At 45.5% G+C, this 12130-nt stretch overlaps 2 protein-coding genes across 7 annotated transcripts in view; one reads left to right on the top strand and one right to left on the bottom strand.

Moving 5' to 3' along the window:
• The window catches only part of LOC124616179 (oxysterol-binding protein-related protein 9), a 504981-nt gene that overhangs the window by 413333 nt on the left and 79518 nt on the right, over positions 1-12130 (bottom strand). The window lies entirely within an intron of this gene.
• The window catches only part of LOC124616180 (elongation of very long chain fatty acids protein AAEL008004-like), a 114528-nt gene that overhangs the window by 48028 nt on the left and 54370 nt on the right, over positions 1-12130 (top strand). For all 3 annotated transcript variants that reach the window (XM_047144470.1, XM_047144472.1, XM_047144469.1), the window contains one exon: positions 4817-5007. In XM_047144470.1, the coding sequence (XP_047000426.1) occupies positions 4817-5007 (191 nt within the window). The remainder of the gene's footprint in view (positions 1-4816; positions 5008-12130) is intronic.

The following is a 12130-nucleotide window of genomic DNA, read 5'->3' as shown; positions in this document are numbered from 1 at the left end:
ACTACCCAGTCTGCCTTGTTTAAAACCCATCTGGGTTGCCGTCCATGAGCATGACGCCAGGGGAGTGACAGGAAGATGGGGAAGTGGTCACTACCACACAGGCCATCATGTGCTCTCCAGCGGATAGATAGGAGTCCTGGGTTGCAAATTGATGAATCAATGGCCAAGTAAGTACCATGAGCCACACTGAAATGTGTGGGAGCCCCAATATTTAAAAGGCAGAGGTCGAGATGGGACAGTGAATTTTCGACGTCTCTGCCTCAGCCAGTAAGCATGGTGCTGCCCCAAAAGTAGGTAAGGTTTAGGGAGTTGATCAATGAGTGCAGCCAATACACTCAGGAGTACTGCACCATCTGGAGGGAAATATACGTTGCACACAGTTATTTCCTGTGCCGTTCGTATCCTGATAGCCACAGGTTCAAGACGGGTTTGATGGGGCACAGTGTCACTATAGACTGTGTTCAGGACGTTAACGCAAACTCCACCTGACATACTATTATAGTCGCTACAGTTCCTGTAATATCTCTTATAGCTGTGGAGGGCAAGGGTCCGCATTGCCGGGAACCAGGTTTCCTGGAGGGCAATGCAGAAAGCAGGTGTAAAGCTTAATAGTTGCCATAGCTCAGCCAGGTGGTGGAAAAAACCGCCACAGTTCCACTGGAGGATGACGTGATCGTGAGACTGGGAAGGCATGAAACACTCAATGAGGTAGTCAACGCCTCAGGGTCACCTGCTGCCACAGACTTATTTCCTGAATAGGCTTTATCCATTGTGTCTGACGGTCTGGCGAGATCTAGGTCCTCAGCTGATGCCAGAATCTTCACCTCATCCTCAGATGCAGAGCTTGTAGACAGCTTTCGTGTGGGTGCCACTGCAATTCCCTTGGTCTTGGAGGGTCTTCTTTCTGGGTTTCTCTCGCTGCTCCTTAGGTTTATCCGGCTGGGAGGGCTGCACTGATTCAGCCTCCAGGTTTGAGGATGATCGCAAAGCCCTACAACCAGCTGCTTTTGGGCACTTCAGCCCCTGGTGAGTGTCATATTTGCCATTAGCAGGAACTTGGGAAGGGAGTGACCCAAGGGACCCCTTCCTAGCGAGAGGAGCCGAAGAAGACTTATGCTTCTCCGACTGAGAAGTGGGGATTGGTGTCCCTGATGGTTGGGGGTACAGTGCTCCAAAGGTAGGTGGTGAGGGAGCAACAGGGAGGGAAGTGCCTCCCAACATCAAGGGGCAGGTGAAGTCTTCTGGCTCAGAGCCGACTGGAACTCACGGAACTGATGGGGCTACAACTGTTCTCATAGCGGCGCCATTAGAGGAGGTCATAGCCACAAAATGTAGGTGCTAAAATTTCCTCTTGGCCTCAGTGTAGGTCAGTCAGTCCAGGATCTTGTATTCCATCACTTGACTTTCTCGCTGTGAAATCTTGCAGGCTGGCGAACAAGGGGAATGATGCTCTCCACAGTTCACACAGATGGGAGGCGGGGCATATGGAGTATTGGGATGGGATGGATGTCCACAATCTCGACATGTGATGCTGGAAGTACAGTGGGAAGACATATGGCCGAACTTCCAGCACTTAAAGCACCGCGTTGGGGGAGGGATATATGGTTGACATCACAGTAGTAGACCATCACCTTTACCTTCTTAGGTAACGTGTCACCCTCAGACGCCAAGATGAAGGTACTGGTGGCAACCTGATTATCCCTCAGACCCTGATGGACACACCAGATGAATTGAGCTCCTTGTCACTAAGTTGGCACACAGCTCATCGTCAGACTGCAAAAGAAGGTCCCTGTGAAATATGATACCCTGGACCATATTTAAACTCTTATGGAACGTGATAGTAACAGTAACACCCCCCAACCTTTCACAAGCGAGTAATGCCCATGAATGGGCAGAGGATGCTGTTTTTATCAAGACTGACCCAGAGCGCATTTTGGACAAGCTCTCCACCTCCACAAACTTGTCCTCTAAATGCTCTACAAAAAACTGAGGCTTCATTGAGACTAAGGTGTCCCCATCAGGTCTCATACATATGAAGTACCGGGGTGAATAAGGTTTACTGCCATCCTTAGCCTGGCGTTCCTCCCACAATGTGACCAGGTAGGGGAACGAGTTATGATCATACTTCCTTGCATTGTACTGAGACTTGGAAAGCTTAGAGACTGCTGGCGTTTGATCAACAGCAAGTGATGATGTGGTACGCTTCACTGCGCATCATCTGCCCTGATGCCACCTACTCAGACCAGGCTGCCCTCCCCATGGGTGACACCCAGCCGCAGCAAAGGCCACCTGGCAGTATGGCCATTGCTGGGAGTCCCGATGTCCCAGGGCGACAGGCATCTACTCCTTGGCATATGTGGGTAGTTAATGGCACAGTCATCAGCAGAGTGATACCTGTGTAGTCAGGGGGCTACAACCAACAGGGTACCTGGTGGCCCCACCACAATGGACTGGCTACCATGCTGGGTATGAAGTACAAAGAAATCCATGGTCCTCAGTCGGCGCAGAAAACGACACTGCATAATCGGTGGAGGAAAACTCACCCAGGAAGGTGTCCTTGCCCAAGAGATGGACGATGAGGGGGACTGCAATGCCACGATGAGAAAGCGGGCAAAATATCTCGATGCACTATGGACATGATGCATCACGTAAGGATACCTCCCCAAATTGGCTCGCTCTCTGGGAAAATTTTGAAAAATGGAGGTCAAACCCTACAGGGGACAATCACATAAAGGCCGAAAGGTGAGACTCCTTTTAGTCACCTCTTATGACAGGCAGGAATATCTCAGGCCTATTCTAACCCCTGGAGCCGCAGGGTGGGAGTACAGCAGGGAGACGATGACTGACAATGCACCCTGTCATGAAGTAGCATCTGTGAGGCACTTGTTTGTGGACGATAACATTCCTGAAACGAAAGGGCCCTGCCCATGGTCCTGACATGAGCCCAGTGGAAAACCTCTGGGATGAGTCGACTTCACTCCAGACCACAGCACTCATCATCACTATCTTCTCTAGTTTCGTTTCTGGAAGACTGGGCTGAGATTCCTTCATAGAAAATACAGTCACCACACTGAAAGTGTCCACTGCAGAGTTCAATCCGTCATTAAGGCGAAGGTGGGCAACATCGGAAATTGACGCCCACTAAAAGGTGTCTGAATACTTTTTATCAGATGCTATATAAGCAATGGCTTGACTCACGTATGGCTGGTGTGTTTACCTGTGTGCTTGCCGTTCATCAATCTGAGCCTTGCTACTGTAGCAATCATTCACCTTGCTCGTGAATACGATTGACGACAAGGTGGACAGAGTTTTCGTTAATAGTGAACGTCGCCGAACTGTTACAGTATCGATCCGGTTGTAAGCTGAAAGGTATCCTGAGCGTCGCTGTCTTGGCTAATTTTATAAAAAAAATTCAAGAAAATGGGAAGTGAAGAATAAAACATGCTAACGAAAGAAAACAAAATTAACAGCAGCAGATGATAGGAATGTGACTAGCATTTCAGCAGCGATAACATGCAATCCGAATGACATTACAAAGCAGTTCGAATGTGTGGGTGTGATCTGCCGACAAAGTGCTCTGCAAATATAACATTAAAACGCATCCCATCCCTTCCATATTTCGATCTATGAACAGATTTCAGAATGGTGTCTACACAAACTGCTAATACTCGTAGATACGGCGTTTCCGTAGCAAGTTTGATTTACGGGTACAACATCGTTTGAAAACTTTAGTCAGATTTGCAGTCGAAAATCCATGCTAGCTAAGAAACGTGGATCAACAACGACCTTTGTCTGCCGAGACGTAACGCGAACTTTTCAGGAATTCATCACTGACTCCTTTTTTCCCATTAGGGCTCTAAACAGCCAGTACTATGTTCAACAGTCCTTAGCAGGTACGCTGCTGCAGTTATTGGAAGACATGCCATAGGACATAAGGCAACAAATGTGGCGGTTGCCCTGCCCTTTCCGCACAGATAATTACATACATTCTTACCGCAATACTTGGAAATCGTTGGACCGGTCTTTGGGGAAACACGAAATGGCCTACACCCTTCCCGGACGAACAGCTCTGGAGAATTAAAATAAGATGTTTATAAGGAAACACCGATGACTCCCGAAGACATGAAATGAAGGAAAGACGGAAGATTCGCGATTTATTTATTTATTTATTTATCTATTGGCATTCAGGACGTGCCCACTCAGGCATCTCAAGAGTGGAACGTCAGTTATGACGACATGAACATAAGGACACCACAACACCCAGTCCCCGAGCGGAGGAAATCTCCGACCCGACCGGGAATCGAATCTGGGCCTCTTTGCCTGGCAATCCACCGCAATGACCGCGCAGCTACTGAAGCGGGCGAGATCAATGTTTAACGTCCCGTCGACAACAAGCTCACTAGAGATGGAATACAAGCTCAGATTACTTAAGGATGAGGAAGGACATCGGCCTCACCCTTTCGAAGGAACCATCCCAGCATTTGTCTTCAGCGATTAAGGGAAATCACGGGAAAAACTGAATCTGAATGATCAGACACACAAACGAACCGTCGTCCTACAGACAGGAGTCCAGTGTGCGCCAGCTCGCCCGCTAAGACGTGAGAAGGCAGAGAACACTGACCAGTGTCGCAATAAGTCCAGAAGAAATTCAGCGTGTACTGTTGTTTGTCCGTAACCACTTTGTAGCATGTATCCATGTTCGAGGTCAACTTTTTAAACATTCGTTCCGCTCCCACCCTGTGTGTGTGTGTGTGTGTGTGTGTGTGTGTGTGTACGTACGTTGACTAGCTGACGTGTGCCTTTTGTGTGTTTGCAGACCCGCGGGTGTCGGACTGGTGGATGATGGACAGGCCGTGGCCCCTGCTGGCGCTGCTCAGTTGCTACCTGTACTTCAGTGTGGTCTGGGGGCCGCGGTACATGAGATCGCGAAAGCCCTTCGACCTGAAGCCCGTGATTGTCGCCTACAACTGTTTCCAAATCGTCGCATCGTTCCTAATTTTCATTTCGGTAAGAAGCGTCTAAAAGCAGAACCTAAAAACAGTAAAGTAACTTTAACAACATTGTATTTGTGGTGCCTGTTACGGTGTCAACATGTTTGCAGCAATGAAGCGCACCTCATAAACCAAAGAACAGTAAAATACACAAAACTAGAGAGATTTGGATCGGAACAAACTATTGTAACCCCAACACAAAATAAGGAATGACGAATTGATTCTGAAGGTCTGTTAATTAATAGTGTGGCCCTACTAACAGTTAGACATGAAATGCAATACACGCAGTATGAAGTAAGACTGCTTGTAGGCAAGAAGTGGATCGACCAAGTACACTGATGAGCCAGCCAGAACATTATGACCACCGCCCATAGCGAGTATGAATGCCGTGATGCGGTAACGGAAGTGTATATGCGGAGCAGAAACGATTGCAGAATCATTCTAACGACGATACGTTCCGCAAATGGGGAAAACCACTGACATAAGCGACTTCGCCGAAGGGCAGGTATTATGACCCGGTGCCTAAAAACTAGCATTTCGGAAACGGTGCAATAGTCGGCTGTTCGCCTTTTACTGTCATTATGATCTAGGTCAGTGGTTGGATAGTGTTGAAACCACAGAAAGATATTGGGCGTCCACACTTCATCACAGAATGTGAGGTCAGAGACTTGTCTGCTCTAGAAAACAGGATGGGCGGCGATTTGTGGTAGATATGACAACAGAATACAATGATGGCACAGGGACCAATGTTACGGAGTACACCATTTAGCGTACAATGTTAAACATGGGGCTTCGCAGCAGGCAACGCCTACGTGTTCCCACACTGACCCAACGACGTCGTCTATCACGTATGGCGGGAGTGGGCACTGCATCTTTCAGAGTGGACCGTAGATCTATGGAAACGTGTCGTCCGGTCAGATGAATCATGTTTACTGTTACAGGAGGTCAATAGGCCTGTTCAGATAAGCCGTCATCCATGCCAACAGCTGCTAAAAACGTGCACAATGATACAGACACATGTTCAGGGGGAGAGGAGCAGAGCAGTACTACGCTACAGCAGACATTCGTCTGGTGTTCCAGGAGACCTATGGTAGTAATCGCAGGCACCATTGCAGCTGTCAACTACATGAACATTACTGCGGATGACCTCCATCCAGTCATGCTTGATGCCTTCCCCGAAGGCGATGGTAGCTTCCAGCAGCATAACCGCCCTTGAGTATTGGGGCAAGGAGGGTACCACCCCACTCTGCATTGTTGCCAGATGCAGCCAAGATAGAGGCGATGACGTCATCCAAGATGGCGGCGTGTAGAGTTGGCAGCAGCGCATGACGTCATCCAAAATGGCAGAGATGACGTCGTTCAAGATAGCAGCTTTTGACGGGGAGGTTGAATTTTGGCAGGAAGAGCGGCTTTTGATGGGGAGGTTGAATTTTAGCATGAAGATCGGTCAATTGGGCTACCTCCGCTAACCTACCACCCCCCCCCCCCCCCCCCCATGAAATGGCGGGAAGTTCAGATTCCATCAGGATAATGCAACACACCTAAGAAAAACAGTGGGAAAGTCACCTGACCGCCACCTTTTCCTAGGGATTGGCGGGGAGAGGACTCGTCCTGTGCGGGACGTAGTCTTTATTATTTTGCATGCACTATTTTATTTAAACAATTAGAGGCACTACCACCATCCAGTGTGGTCTTCAAGGGGCCTGGACTCCAACCGACCTAGTACACAGTACTACCACCAGAGGGTGCTGTCATCCCTCCTGTGATGTAATCCAAGATGGTGGGGGGAAATAGCGGGAAACAGTGTGGTCGCCATGGGGTCCAGACTCCAACTGACCTAGTACACAGTACCACTGGCAGAGGACGCTGTCATTCGTGACGTAATCCAAGATGGCCGCCATGATGTCAGCTAATGATGCAAGTACCGTTTCGGCAGAAAATTTGAATTTGAGTAGCTGTAAAATGAAAAAAAATGTACTGAAATGGAAAGAAAAGCCTTATCAATTGTTAATTCTCAAGACATCAGTAAAAGGACAATAAAAAGCTCCATTAACATCACTAGATTCTCTTTCTCTCTAAATGCCTCATTTCCCAATTCAGGAACCAAAACGCTAAGTAAACCTCATTTAAGGATGTAAACTCTCTGTTAAAACAACTGATCCCGTTTGAAGCATCCTCAGTGTAAAGTGGCTGGCTGATGCATTTTGAGCTAATCAGTACAGGCACAGAGGACGGTTGTCCGGCATATCTGACTTTAACGCCACGTCTCCTGCGGTGTATACACACTGCAACGGACGCAGCTGTCTGCGCTGCTATCAAACACCGGTACGGTGCTCAGATGTCTTCGACCTTCAACAAGGAATAAGTATCGATCCTTGCTTCGCTGCACCACGAACGGACCATTCACACGCGGAACGACACGGAAAGCTCCGCTGCTGCTTTAGACGAGTCACTAGGTTCCCTCAGCAGCCTAGGTTCATTTTGATACTGGCCAACGACAAATTATCGAGGTACTAAATTGTCTGTACAGCGAAACAGACGACACTGTCACAGACGCGCACTAGACAGGAGCGCGTGCACCTGTGCTGTCTTTCACATACATTTCATTGGAGCAAGTAAGCGAACAAAGATAACAGTTTCAGTCATTTTGTCACTGAAATCGTTATACAGGTAAGCACTAGATCAGTTTGACAACGGAGGGGGGCGAGAGGGAGGGGAGGGGAGGGATGGATGGATGGGTGGGGAGGGGGAGGGGAGGGGGAGGGGGAGGAGGAGGAGGAGGAGGAGGAGGAGGAGTCCGTGTTGAAGGAACCGTCCAGGCATTAAATGCAAGCTATTTACGATATTATTGTTTATTTCCTCCTACTCACACTATTCATATTACATTGTACATGCACTTGTAGAGGAAATAATAGTGTGTTCTGCAGCGTATGATCCATACTGCAACTAATAATATGGTAATTTTCGTAATGGCAATGTGATAAACAGAATAGTTTCAATGTTTCGTTAACCGTATAAATTCCAAATCAGCTTAGCTGGAGAATTTTGGATTCACCACCTCCTGGGTCCGTGTTTACCTTTCATTTAACCGCTGAAGCAGTAGTACCGCACAGCATTAAACGCCGCAGGATCTTTACACTCGATCCCCGGCAAATTTAACAGAAGTCAGAGTTTGACAGTTGCTACAGTATCCAAAGTCGATCCAATTTTCTTCAAATTGGTGTCTGTCGCTCCGGTTTTTGTACTTGAATCTGAATATCCTTTTATTTCGTCTTCTAGATTGATGTACAGTTTCTTTTTGGTAGCCATGTTCAGCTGTCTGTAATATATACCATTCACTTGAAAATGACTACACAACTGAAACTGTACACTGGTGAGCAATCGAAATAAAAGGATATTCTAATCCATGTTATGACAGCCACAGCGGCATATTACTGCTATTCTTAAAAAAAAAAAAAAAGTAATTTTTAACTGCGTCTGCATCCACTGAGACAGACAAATTGTTAACCACAGGATACCGCCTCAGAGTGAGACACGAATTAAAACAAATCCTTTTTCCGTCTATTTGAAGTAAAATATTCTATTCCACTAGAGCATTTTCGACCGTTGTATTTTCAAGTGCACTTTAACACTTGCTCCATATGCACAGTAGTAACACGTCGTACATATCGCTACAAAGAATGACACGACAGAATACTTCCAAAAAAGCGGCATTCCAAATCGCCGTAATCAAGACCAAAGAGCATAGATCCAAGTAACCGTACATTCAAGTATGCCAAGAATGACAATGAAGTACAACTACAGCAAAACTTCAATGGATGCGTTCTTGCGTTACACTTGATTGACCAGCATGTAATCGTCTTCCGTGACAAATTCCAACTTCTTTTACAAGACGTTGCAATTGCGAATCGTAAATGGGAGAGACGAACTGCATCAGAAGCAATAGTTTCTTTTAAAGGCACAGTCTTTAAAAAGCAAAGCTACAGTTTTTGTTCTACTGCATCTTTTCTAATTTCTCAAGAATAAGAGCATCGTTCAATTATGTTGGTATGAATAGCAGAATATTCAACCTCGCAACAGTCAGAGAGAATTTTTATATCTGGCAAAGGAAACAGATGTTTATGTTTAAAACTGTCATTAATGTGATTCCTACTGAAAGACGAACTCAATACAAAAGTTCATGTTCGAAGTTGCAGAAAGTTCACGTCCATATCCTGAAACAATTGTTCGTTCCAGAATAATCACTCTATGGACTCACTGTGACTTCTGTTGCTCTGTAGGTGGAAAAATCTTGTCGATTCGTGGCACTTGTGTTGCTGAAGCCTTTATTCCCGTGGTGTACGGCAAACGCATTGATTGAACATAATCTCACTGAATAACTGCTTCCTGCCTTTTATAACGGTGGTATTAGCGCTTTTAGACTACGCCCTGAGATGCTGACGTATGCCGAATTAAATTCTTTTTTATGTCCGAAGCGATCTGCGACTTGTTGAGTTAGTACACAAATTTCCAAGTTTTTTCACACAAATTTTGTCTTCAGTAGTGATATAGTACGTCCAGATGTCTCGAATTTGTTTCCAACTTCTTCATAAACGAAATGTATTACACGAACCTATAACTGGACGAATCTTCTGACATCGACTCAGGTAGTGTGAAGGCAGAAATCAAACAGCTTCCTGCATATTTAACAAACAACTGAGCATTGGAACTGAAATTTACAATTTTTCCCAGAGCGAACAAGTCCCTGATCTTTATATTAACGTTTAAAATGAATTATGTCTATCTCTTCACGTAAACAAATATGGCTGTGGAACCAGAAGGAATGTTGAATTTTTAAGGCAGGAGGTTAGTATATTGTATACGTTTCTCTTAAATCCTTGTCCGAATATACTGGTTTTTTGTAATAACTTTATGTCTTCCTCGGTACAGCCTGGGTAAAACGGACAACTCCTTCCGCTATTTTCCTTCAGCCTTCAGCCATCTGCGATAGCTTCGCTATCGATGTCAAAGAAAAGAAGTATATGTTTATTGAAAGTACTCTTAGAATACAGAAAGTACCAGAAACGAAAACCCGCTACTTTACCGTCTAGTGAATGAAGCAGATACCAAATGTCACAGTATCGCACCGAAATAGTTTAGGATATTGTAAATGAAACTAGAATAACGCTACAAATATCGGCATTCGAATTTTAGTGAAACTGTAAAATCAAATGAAAGAATTTCCTAAAAGTCAGTGCGTTTTATTGTTTGAGACTGTCATTAACACTTAAAACTAACGTTGCAATTTAAGAGAAAAATTAAGTTCATGGAATAGAACGTAGAGCGCTTAGAGCGCTACCTCTTAGTTTGCCTTTAGGGAAATAAATCGAGGAGACCTGGTCCTTCATGCTCGCTTGAGATAATCAGCGTTTGACAGCCAGAGTTCTCTTGTTCTCCAGCGTAGTGTACTTTGAGACAGCTACGTTTATTCCCGGCAGATGTTTGTGTTTTCTAGACGTCAGCGAACCTGCACAGAACGATACGGCCCTGAAATTATTATGGCCGAGGTTTTATCGTGCATTGCCAGGCGAGTCCGCAGTCACGCTACTACTGCATAATTCGACAAGGAAATAGTTCCCCAGCCCTTCGCTCGATACTGCTGCCCTATGAACTGATTGCAGTTTCCCTGCAGTTGTCGAAACACTCATCAGAGGGCGTAAAAAAAGAAACAGAGCGAAATGGCGTGGTAGATCGGTGCGCATCTTGTCGTAACCAAATGTACAGAACTTTATTGGCTGCTGGATAAAAGTTATAGAATAGGATATATGAATGAAAGACTGGACAATAATTCAGTTATGAGGAGGTGCGGGAGTTGCGTTGCCAATTTAAACTGAAAGGCAATAAAGCCAAAGAATTCATATATTTTTAGCAGTATAACGACACAGAAGGTCCAATTACACCACCATAGTATTTTGTTAAAAGACCACTGGCTCTATTTCAGCAAGGACAGACAATCTGCTCCTACGTTGGTGATGGGTCCGTAACAATGTTTAGATGACCAGACTAAACGAATCTACGCCTGGAAACCTCGAGCATGATGGGAGAACGTTACCCGCGTTGCTCTCTTGATAAATGAAGTCACATTTTATCGTTTATCAAATTCCTCAAATCACGGTTGTTAACTTTTTTTTCCTTCATTCATCACTACACTATAGATGAAGTAGGTTGATGACGCATGAGAGAAAGGGAGAGACGAGAAAGCATTAGTAATTCGATTTCCTGACAGGTTAATGGTGCATTCCATTTAAAAAGCGAGCTATGTCTGCGAAGCGTCACTTGCTTGTTGCCTTGTTCTGGTTAACTTGGACTGACACTATCACCGGGAAGTCTGAGTTACCTCCTCCTGAAATTACTACAGCGATGTTTGTGTAAGAGACACTCAACAGAAAGTGAGACAGATAGGAAAGTAATTAAACTATTTATTACTTCAAAAGTAATCGTAATTGATAATGAAATTATCCCACTGTAAGGAAAGACCAAGTGCCTTCATGGAAATTGTTTGCGGTTGCAGGGTGAACCATGATTGTACACCTCTTCGTCCGAAGCAAATCAACGGCCACGAGTGTCTTCTTTCGGGGCTCAAAAAATACGGAAATCCCGTTGGGGATGGATCGGGACTGTATGAGGGCTGCATCAGGGCTTCCCATCCAAATTTTCGCAGTGTATATGAAAAACAGGTACGCCAGTTCCAGGAAAGTCAAGGTGAACTTTTTCTTTGCCTGAAAGGGCTCGCAGCTCATTGACTTGTAGAACACAGCGCCACAATCAACACACAATGAAACAAGAACACTTTGCACAAACTGAAGCGCGCTATTAAGTCTAAACGTTGACGGAAGACATAACTCTGTTGCAGAATAATGCCCGCCCACAAATTGACAAATTTGCTTCGACTACGGTGTAGAACTCTCGATGGGAAGCCCTTACACACACTGCGTGCACTCCCGATCTCTCTCCATAGGATTTACATATTTTTGGAGTCCTGAAGAAAGACATTCGAGGTCCCTGACTTGCTTCGGACGAAGCTGTACATGTCTGGATACAACATGGTTCAGTCTACAACAGAAAACACTTTTCCATGAAGATACTGACTGTCTTGTCTC

The sequence above is a fragment of the Schistocerca americana genome, chromosome 5 (assembly GCF_021461395.2).
Source record: "Schistocerca americana isolate TAMUIC-IGC-003095 chromosome 5, iqSchAmer2.1, whole genome shotgun sequence".
In the NCBI taxonomy this organism is placed as follows: Eukaryota; Metazoa; Arthropoda; class Insecta; order Orthoptera; family Acrididae; genus Schistocerca; species Schistocerca americana.
This window is presented reverse-complemented; position numbering and strand designations above follow the sequence as displayed.